This window comes from Carlito syrichta, unplaced genomic scaffold (assembly GCF_000164805.1).
Source record: "Carlito syrichta isolate Samal-C Ts95f unplaced genomic scaffold, Tarsius_syrichta-2.0.1 Scaffold303576, whole genome shotgun sequence".
Classification (NCBI taxonomy): domain Eukaryota; kingdom Metazoa; phylum Chordata; class Mammalia; order Primates; family Tarsiidae; genus Carlito; species Carlito syrichta.
Genome location: NW_007247672.1, coordinates 116,793 through 126,536, shown reverse-complemented (window position 1 = coordinate 126,536; position 9,744 = coordinate 116,793). Strand labels below are relative to the sequence as shown.

General features: G+C 46.8%; 1 protein-coding gene and 1 non-coding gene across 2 annotated transcripts in view; both read left to right on the top strand.

Moving 5' to 3' along the window:
• CCDC115 (coiled-coil domain containing 115) overlaps window positions 1-4,281 on the top strand; it is a 4,358-nt gene extending 77 nt beyond the window's left edge. The window contains 5 exon segments of the mRNA XM_021712667.1: window positions 1-34; window positions 36-148; window positions 231-313; window positions 1,114-1,245; window positions 3,301-4,281. The exon segment at window positions 1-34 is cut by the window's left edge and continues 77 nt beyond it. Coding sequence (XP_021568342.1) covers window positions 1-34; window positions 36-148; window positions 231-313; window positions 1,114-1,245; window positions 3,301-3,398 — 460 coding nt within the window. The 3' untranslated portion in view covers window positions 3,399-4,281.
• A 1,020-nt stretch (window positions 4,282-5,301) lies between these two features.
• On the top strand, window positions 5,302-5,373 carry TRNAE-UUC. The gene has a single exon. It is a non-coding gene; the product is annotated as a tRNA-Glu (tRNA).
• Window positions 5,374-9,744: the final 4,371 nt, after the last annotated feature.

Sequence of the window (9,744 nt, the reverse complement as noted above, 5' to 3'; positions counted from 1 at the left end):
TCGAGGGAGCCTAACCGTCTCCTCCCTCTCCCCCCTCTCCCCAGGGCTGGCTCGCGCTAGCCAAGGCGCGCTACGCCATGGGTGCCAAGTCCGTGGGACCGCTGCAGTACGCGTCCCGCATGGAGCCCCAGGTCTGCGTCCACGCCAGGTGAAGCGCCTGCGAGGCTGGAGGGGTGGGCAGGGTCCGGGCGCGGATTACCAGAAGGCCATCTTGCCTTCCCGTCTTTCAGCGAGACCCAGGACGGACTCCAGACTTTCAGGATGGTGACAGCTGGTGCACTGATCCCCGAGGAGGTGGGGCCCCGCGAGGGAGGTGAGCCCCTCTTTCCGTCAGGGCCTCTTTCCAAGATCTGAGACAAAGTGCACCCAATTGAGGAGACAGATTAATTTAGGTTTTCTTCGATAGAGCGAGCACCCTAGAGCTGAACACCAGAATGTCTTAGCAGGGTGATTTTTACTTTAGACTTTTTTTTAAATTAGAAAACATAGTCTATTTAAAAGGTAAGTTAGAGAGAGGGAGAGGAGATTCACCACTCGAAGGTAGGGAAGGGGACGACAGCCATAGCTCAAAAAGCACACAGCCACACCAGCGTCTAGTAAGGCAATGGCCTACCTAACACTTTTGCAGGGAGGATTAGAGAAGTTATAGGTGGATTGCTTTACAGTTGGGATAGTTTTGTATTTATGGAAGTCACAGTCAGCGGAACAGAAAGTGTTTGTCTTTGTGTCTAGCTAGTTTTAGTAGGAAAAACTTCTAATACCAGGCAGGTAATCATCCCTGAGATGAAGAACTGGGAATTTTAGGTCTGAATCTGGTCTTTCTGCACGTTCAGGCAAAATGAATGAGGTCAGCATGTGGCCTTGTCACAGGCAAACGAGGTCATCTGTGGGTCTTATAGGAGTTATGAGAAAGAATGGACAGATAACTCATCTGAATCACAAGGAAAAGTGGTGCTTTGTGGTAAGCTGTTTGCTGGAACACAAATGCTGGAGGGATTTTCCTTCCATCAGTGTTATCCAGAATCACCAGCTCAGATCAAGTTCGGCATTGTCTCCCAGACAATAAAGTCCAGGTGGTAAGATCCTAGTCTCCTCCAGTCTTTCTTTCCCCAGCTCTACGCAGGCGCAAGGGTCCCACTAGAACCCCAGACCCGGAACCCTCCAAGACCCCCCAGGACCCACTGAACTGGTTTGGAATCCTGGTTCCTCACAGTTTACGGCAGGCCCAAGCCAGCTTCCAGGAAGGTGAGTAAACCCTGTCAGTTGGCCATCTGGCACTGGGGTAAATTCCATCCCTCTATCCACAGAGACCACTTGAGCACTAATTCCATGACTGGGGTTAGTCTGCAGAGGGCTTTGAGAGGTTTTCTCCACTGCAAACTTTTGTTGTACCCGGGCAGTTTTTTTCCCAAAAGCATTTGCTGGTTGTTGGCCGCATTCCAGCTTCATCCTAGCTGCTCTGGATACAGCTGGGAGCAAAAGGAACACCCCCTCATGGAATGCTTATTCTGTGGAGGGGAGAAAGGCAATGTCCAAATAAACATGTAGGTTCTTAATATATCAGGCTATGAAAATTACTATTTAAAAAGAAAGCAGAGGGAGACAGGAGTGGCCTGGGGGAGCTGTTTTATGAAGGGTGGCCAAGGAAGGTCTCTGAGGAGATGAAAGAAAAGCTTTGTGGGTGATCTCGGGGAACAGTGTTCAAGGAAGAGGGACTAGACAAGGCAAAAGCCCTGAAGTGAGATATGTCTGGTGTGTTGAAGGAAGGGTATAAAGGAGACTGGTGGACTGGAGTAGAGTCACGGCAGCAGGAGTACCAGAGCTCAGGACCTGGGGGATATAGGGCCCAACAAGGTTCTGGGGAGTCATGGGGCGGCTCTGAGCAGAAGGTGGTGCAATTTTATGCACAGGGTCACAGGAATCCTTTGGGTGCTGGGTAGGGGCAGACTAGATAGCAGAGGGAGGAGGAAGGTACCAGGAAACAGCCAGTGTGAATGTAGGTGGGGGCTTGCAGTAGGAACCTGTACACATTTCAGAGTTGAAGCCCCAGAATTGACTGACAGATAGGATGTGGGAATAAGGGAAGACGGGGAGGCAAGGAGAGCCCATGGTCTCCACTCAGATTCCCTGGCAGGATGGAGCTGCCATCATTTGCAGTGGGCAGCCTGTAGGCAGCAGCTGAGAAGTATGGTCTGAGCACTGTGTTGTGTCCACCGATGCCCAAGTGGAGAACCTAAGCGGGCTGTTGACACATACATCTGGAATTTGGGAGAAGCCTAGGCTCGAGAGAGATTTGGGAGTGCACATCATAGAGCTGGTGTTTAAATTCCCAATACAGGCTGGGCTCGATGACTCAGCCTGTAATCCCAGCACTTTGGGAGGCCAGGACGAGTAGATTGCCTGAGCCCACAGGTTCGAGACTCACCCAGGCAACTTGGCGAGACCTGATCTCTACAATAAGTCAAAAATTAGCCAGGCGTGGTAGCACACGCCTGTAGTTCTGGCTACTTGGAAGCCTGAGGCGAAGGATCGCCGGAGCCCAGTAGGTCGAGGCTGCGGTGACCAGGAACAGGCAACTGCACTCCAGACTGGGTGACAGAGTGAAACTCCAACTCAAAAAAAAAAGAAAACAATTCCCAACACAGACGCCGGGTGAAAGCTCAGATGAGAAGAGAGGGGAGCAGCAGCACAGGGTCTGGGGTTGGGGATCAGAGGTGAGGGAGAGGAAGGGGAGAAGGGTGGAGGAGGTTGAGGACCGTCACCTAGGGGTGGGGTGTCTTGGAAGCCAAAAGGAGAAAGTGTTTCCTGGAGGGCACTTTCCAGTGTGGTCAGCCTTGCTGCCAAACGGGGGACTGAGGACTGCCCAGTAGACTGCACAGCAGCTGTTTCAGGCAAAAGCCACAGAGAGGTGGTGGATCCAGAGTGTAGAACACTTTCTAGGGCAAAGAAAAATAGTGAATGAGGGCGGGCCAGGGCACTGTGGGACTGTGATAATGGAGGGAGGAAATGGAATGCATGAGAAGGTGTTACTATCTGTGCATTTTAAGTTCCTGGTCAGTGATACAAGGAGGTCAAGGACCACTTCTGAGGTGGTGACATTTCAGCAAAGACCTGAAGGAGGTGTAGGTGTGTCGGTCCAGTGAGATTCTGGAGCAGTCCATGCAGGGCCATACCTGGAATGTTTTAGATCTAGTGTGGAGGCGAGGCCTGGAGCCTTTCCAGTCCCTGGCATGTCCAGAGCCTCCTGGGTCATGTGTCCCACCACAGATACTATGGTGACATTTTCTCCTTTTCCTCCAGGCCTGCAGCTGGCTGCAGACATAGCCAGCCTCCAGAACCGCATTGACAGGCGTCAAAGCCAGCTCCGAGGGCTCCAGGAGAAACTCAAGCAGTTTTAAACCGGGGCTGCCAGACCTGCATTCACAGATGCGGGGCAGCCAGCACAGCTATTCTCAGATATTGTTGTTGCTTGCTCTCAGACTTTCTTCACAAAGAAGTACCCCTACCCCACCCTAGCGAATGCCCCTTCCACATCCCTGGTCTGCAGGTTTCCAACTTGATTGGGTATGAAGTTTGAAGGGGCAAACTGAGTAGCGTTGAAAGCCACTACTTTAAAACCACTTCCAGACCCATGATTCCATAGGACACACTAACTGGGGCTGGTGCCTGTTAGTGGACATTTGGACAACCTTATGGATGACTTGGCTGTGCTTTCATTACTGTATGATGGAACGCTACAGGAATGGTGGTAGGGAAGGATAGGAAGTAGTGCTTCAGGTACCCTGGATCCCTGACACTTTCTTTCGGAGAAAACCATACAGGGCTAACAGATCAGGACATGATTTGAATACATAAAAATACAAACACCTAGCAGGGTCAAAGGCAGGAAGTAAAAAAGATCTGACCTAGATTTTTAAGGGAACTGAAGGAAGAGACCTTCCAGGTTTTAAAAATCCTGCCTTTCTTACCAGGATGGCCAGTCTTCTCTTCATTTGTCGAGGGGCCAGTTGTCTTCTGTGAACTTCATTTTTCTATGGGGTTGTTGATCTTTTTTAATGATTTCTAAGAGCTCTTTGTGTTTGGAGAAAACTAGTCCTTTCTTCATAATATGGGATGTAAATTTTTTCCCCCAGTTAAACTGTCTTTTAACTTGGCCTTGTGTATGGTGGTTTTTTTTTTCCTGGCTTTTATTGTAAAACAAAACACATTGCATCAAACTGCACAGAACAATTGAATAGCTCAGTGAATAAAGTGAAAGCTATGGTAACTGCCTGCCACCTAGCTCTTGTGTTTTTAAATCAATTTTTGAAGTAGAGTTAAATGTACCCATCCGCTGATGTATGATTTCTAGATTGGGGGTTGTAATTGATGAGGCGATAGGGGAATTATCCGGCTTTTCCCTCAAGAACCTTTGTGGTTTCTTTGGGAAGCCAAGGCGGGAGGATCACTTGAGCCCAGGAAGTCAAGACTGCAGTGAGCTATGACCTAGCCACTGTACTCCAGCCTCAGCGACACAGCGAGACCCTGCTTCAAAACAAAACAGTGGTCTCAGGAAATTGGGTGTCTCAAGCATCCAGCGTTTCCACCATCAGCCCACAAGCTCCGTGCTTAATCCACCTCCTCCTGATCTGCGGCGCGCTTTTGTTTTGCCAACTCCCAGTGTAAACCCATCCTCATCCGGGCGTTTCCATTCGGTTTCACAGACCTTCCTGTGTTCGACACTGCTAATTTCGAGCCGTCAGCATACACTCTCACATTCCGGTGGGGCAGGTCTGCGGCAGGGCTTGGTAGCTCTGTTTCGCCACGCTGAGCTTGAGTCGCCAGTGAGAAGCCTAACGGGAGAACGCGACGGACCCCCGGAGACGGGCAGAGAAAAGGGTCTCTCTCTCCCCAGCACCCGGGGTCGCGTGGCGTAACAGGATCTAGCAAGGAGCCATCAGGGAAACGGCGAAACCCAAACAAGGAAAAAAATAGCCTTCATGACCACACATTCTTCCCGGGGGACGAGCGGTGCCCGCGGGGTCCTGTGCTGGTCCTAGCGCCGGCCCGCCCAGCGACAGCGAAGTCACCCACCCACCACCCTGCCTCCCGCCCACGCCAGGTCTAGGGAGACCCTACAGGCCACCGGCCCGCCGGGGCCGCGGCGGGAGGCAGAGGGAAGAGCCGCCGGGCGGGCGCAGCCGCAGTCGGGAGTAGTTCTAAGAGGACAGCGGCGCCCTGGGGCGCCTGGCGGTGGGTGGGAGGGGCACCCGACAACGCTGATGGAAAGCATATTAGAACGGAAGAACGGCGGCGCGTAATTCCCATATGGTCTAGCGGTTAGGATTCCTGGTTTTCACCCAGGCGGCCCGGGTTCAACTCCCGGTATGGGAACGAAGGGTGTGGCTTTTGTCACTGTTTTTGTTTTTTTAAAACTCTTTCCTCGGAAATGCTTGCCAGCCTGCCGGCATCGTGCCACTAAAACGCCTCAGGCCAAACTGGCTATCTCCTCTTCACTTGAACTAGGGGAAATGTGTCTAGGGAGCCCTGAGCCATTTTGATTGAAGCGACAATTTCGTCACAGCGTTAGCTAAGCGTTTTGTCAATCGATAACTAACTAATTATATTAGATAGCATATGCATTGCAGATGTCAATATTAGAAATATTGAAATATTTAATAATATTAAATATTAAAGTATTTAATTTAATATTAAATACTTTTAAATATTTAAAATTTATTGTTGTGGGCCGGGCGCAGTGGCTCAGCCTGTAATCCCAGCACTGTGGGAGGCCGAGGCCAGAGGACTGCCTGAGCCCAGAGGTTCGAGGCCAGCCTGGGCAACTTGGTGAGAGACCTGTCTCTACAATAAATTTCTCTCTCTCTCTCTCTCTCTCTCTCTCTCTCTCTCTCTCTCTCTCTCACACACACACACACACACACACACACAACTTTTAAAAAAATGTATTGTTGTGAAACTCCGCTCCCACCGGCTCTCCCTACAAACGGCGCACTCCCTCCCTAATCTCTGTCCCAGCCCCTGCCCGGCTCGGCCCCACGCCCCGATTGCCCAGTGGGTGGCCTCCAGTCAATGGACTGAAGGTATCCGTATAAAGCCCGCAAAGGCCGGGCGCAGTGGCTCAAGCCTGTAATCCCAGCACTTTGGAAGGCCCAGGCGAGAGGATTGCTTGAGCTCAGAGGTTCAAGGCCGGTCTGGGCAACTTGGCCAGACCTCATCTCTACAATGAATCAAGAAAAATAAGCCGGGCGTCTTAGCGCGCGCCTGTAGTTCCGGCTACTTGGAAGGCTGAGGCGGAAGGATCACCTGAGCCCAGCAGGTCGATGCTGGAGTGACCGTGACCGTGAGCATGCCACTGCACTCCAACCTGGGCCACAGAGTGAGACGTCGACTCAAAACAAAAACAAAAGCAATAAAACCCGCAGAGGAACCTGGGAGGGTCTTCTCCAGTGATCAGGGTTCCTGCTTTTTCACCTGAACAGTTCGAGCTTGACTCCACAGTTCTGGTAGAAAACCGACTTCAAACTTTTTAATTAATTAATTTATATTTATTTTATTTTATTTTGACACTTGGAAGTTAGAATTTATGGAAGGATGAACACAGTGCTGCTGACCTTGCGGGCTTACTTAATTTTTTTAAATAGATATGTGGGTACAAGTTAGGATTCGTACCATAAGAAGGCTTTGTGCAGGTGACGTTTGGACCTCCAACTGACCCTCACTTCCCTTGGTTTTGGACAAGTACCTTGGTATTTGCCACAAGCCCCCTCCCTCCATCCGTCCCCTGGCAATGTCCATAAACTACCGATCCCTCCCTTGTGTTAATGTGATTAATATTCAGGTCCCACTTATGAGTGAGAACATTCCGTATTCGGTTCTTTGTTTCTGTGATAAAGTATGATGGTCTCCAGCCCCATCCAACTTGTTGTGAACTCCATTATTTTGTTCTTTATGACTGTGTAAAATGCCATCATGTACATGTGCTACATTTTCTTTATCCAGTCCACTTTTGATGGGCATTAGGGTTGGTTCCATATTTTTGCTAATGTGAATAGTGCAGCTATAAACATGCATGTGCAGGTATCTTTGTGGTAGAATGATTTATGTTCCTCTGGATATATTCCCAGGAGCGGTATTGCTGGATCATATGGAAGGTTGATTTTTAGTTCTTTTAGGAGTTGCTACACTGCTTTCCATAGAGGTTGAACTAGTTTTCACTCCCATCAACAGTGTAAAAGCATTTCCTTTTCTCCCTACCCTTGCCGGCATCTGTTGTTTTTTTTATTGATAAGAGCCATCCTTACTGGAGTCAGGTAGTAACTCATTTTGGCCTTTATTTGCATTTCTCTGATGATTAGTGAGGCTGAGCATTATTTCATGCATCTATTGGCTGCTTGTACATCACCCTTTGGGATGTATCTATTCATGTCCTTTGCCTATTTTTTAATAGGGCTGTTTGTTTTTTTCCTTTTGTCTTGTTTGAGTTCCTTGTAGATCCTGGATGTTAGGCCTTTGTCAGATACACAGTTGGCAAATATTTTTTTTTCCATTCTTTGGTTTGTTTCCCTGCTCCTTTGATGGTTTCTTTTGCTGTGAAAAAGCTTTTCAGTTGATTAGGTTCCACATATCTATCTTATCTTTTCTGTCATTCACTTTGAGAATTTGGTCAAGAATTGGTTGCCTATTCCAATATGCGTAAGAGTATTTCCTACATTTTCTTCTAGAATTCTTATAGTTTGAGTTTTTACATTTAGGACTTTGATCCATTTTGAGTTGATCTTTGTATATGGTGATAGAGGCCCAGTTTCATTCTGCATGTGGTCAGCCAGTTTTCCTAGCACCATCTGCTAAATATGGTCCTCTTTCCCCAGTGGTTGTTATTGATGGCTTTGTTGAATATGAATTCATTGAAAGATTAAACTTTTGCTTCAGTAATCTCTGTCCTGTCCCATTGGTCTATGTGCCTATTCTTGTACCAGTACCAAGCTGTTTTAGTTACTGTAGGCTTATGGAAAAGTTTAAAAACTGGAAGTGTGATACCTCCCACTTTGTTCCTTTTGCTAAAGATTGTTTTGGCTATTCATGCTCTTTTTTGTTTCCATATGAATTTTTGTATTGTCATTTCCAAGTCTGAGAAAAATGATGTTGGAAATTTAATGGGTATTGCATTGAATCTGTAGATTGCCTTGGATAGGATGGACATCTTGACACTATGGAGTCTTCCAGTTCATAAGCATGGAATATTTTTCCATTTGTGTCATCTTTGATTTCTTTGAGCAATGTTTTGTAGCTCTCGTTGTAAAAGTCTTTCATTTTTCCAATTAGGTGCATGCCAAGGTATTCCGTGTGTGTGTGTGTGTGTGTGTGTGTCTATTGTGAATGGAATTATGCTTTTTATTTGGCACTCTGTCTACTTGTTGCTGATGTACACAAATGCAACTGTCTTCTGCACATCTATTTTGTACCCCAAGACTTTACCAAAGTCAATTATCAGTGCAAGGAGGCTTTTGACAGATTCTCTAGGGCTTTCAAGTTATAGGATTATGTCATCCTCAAGAGGGATAGCTTGACTTCCTCTTTTTCTATTTGGATATCCCTGAATTCCTTCTCTTGCCTGATTGCTTTTGCTAGGACTTCTAGTACTATGTTGATCAGAAAGGGTGAGAATGGGCATCCTTGTCTAGTTTCCATTCTAAGGGGGAATGTTTTCCATTTCCACCCTTGGAGCAAAATGTTGGCTGTAGGTTTAACACAGATGGTTCTTAATGTTTTGAGGAATGTTCCCTCTATGTCTAGGTGGTCAAGAGTTTTTATCAAGAAGGATGCTGGATTTTGTTGAATATTTTTCCTGCATCTAATGATCTAATCGTGTGGTTCTTGATTTTATATCTGTTGACATGCTGAATTACATGTATGGTCTTAAATATTGAACCAACCCCGCATCCTGGGAATGAAGTCTACCTCATCATGGTGGATGATCCTTGAGATGTGTTGTTGGCTCCAATTTGTTAGAATCTTGTTTAAGATTTTTGCATCTGTGTTCATCAAGGAGATTGGTCTGTAATTATCTTTCCTTGTTGAATCTTTGCCTGGTTTGAGTATCAGTATGATGTTGCCTTCAGAAAGTTAGGAAGCATTCCCTCTTTCTGGATTGCCTGGAAAACTTTCAGTAAGATTGATATTAGCTCTTCCTTGTATGCCTTGTAGAATTCAGCTGGGAAACCATTGGATCTGGAGCATTTTTTGGTAGGTAGATTTCTTATGACTGAGTTGATTTCCTTGAGTTGATTGTTATTGGTCTGTTTAGAGCTTCAATTTCTTCTTGTTCAAACTTGGGGGGTTGTGTGATGTCAGAAAGTGCTCCATTTTCCTTAGGTTTCTAGTTTATTTGCATACAAATTTTTATAGTAATCTCTGATAATCTTTTGAATTTCTTCAGGGTCAGTTGTGACTTCACCTTTTGCATTCCTAATTGTGTTTATCTGGGTCTCTCTCTCTCTCTCTTTATTTTTTAGCCAATCTGGCTAGGGGTCCATTGATTTACCCTTTCAAAGAACTAGCTTTTTGTCTTGTTAATTTTTTTCTATAATATTTTTGTCTTTCGTGCCCTGCATTTGAGACTTTATCTTGGCAATCTGGAATCTTCTGCTGAAGTTAGGATTTTGGTGACCTTGCCTATCCAGCTCCCTTAGGTGTGATGCTAAGCTGTTTACTTGTGATCTTTCTGTTTTCTTGATTTGTATATGT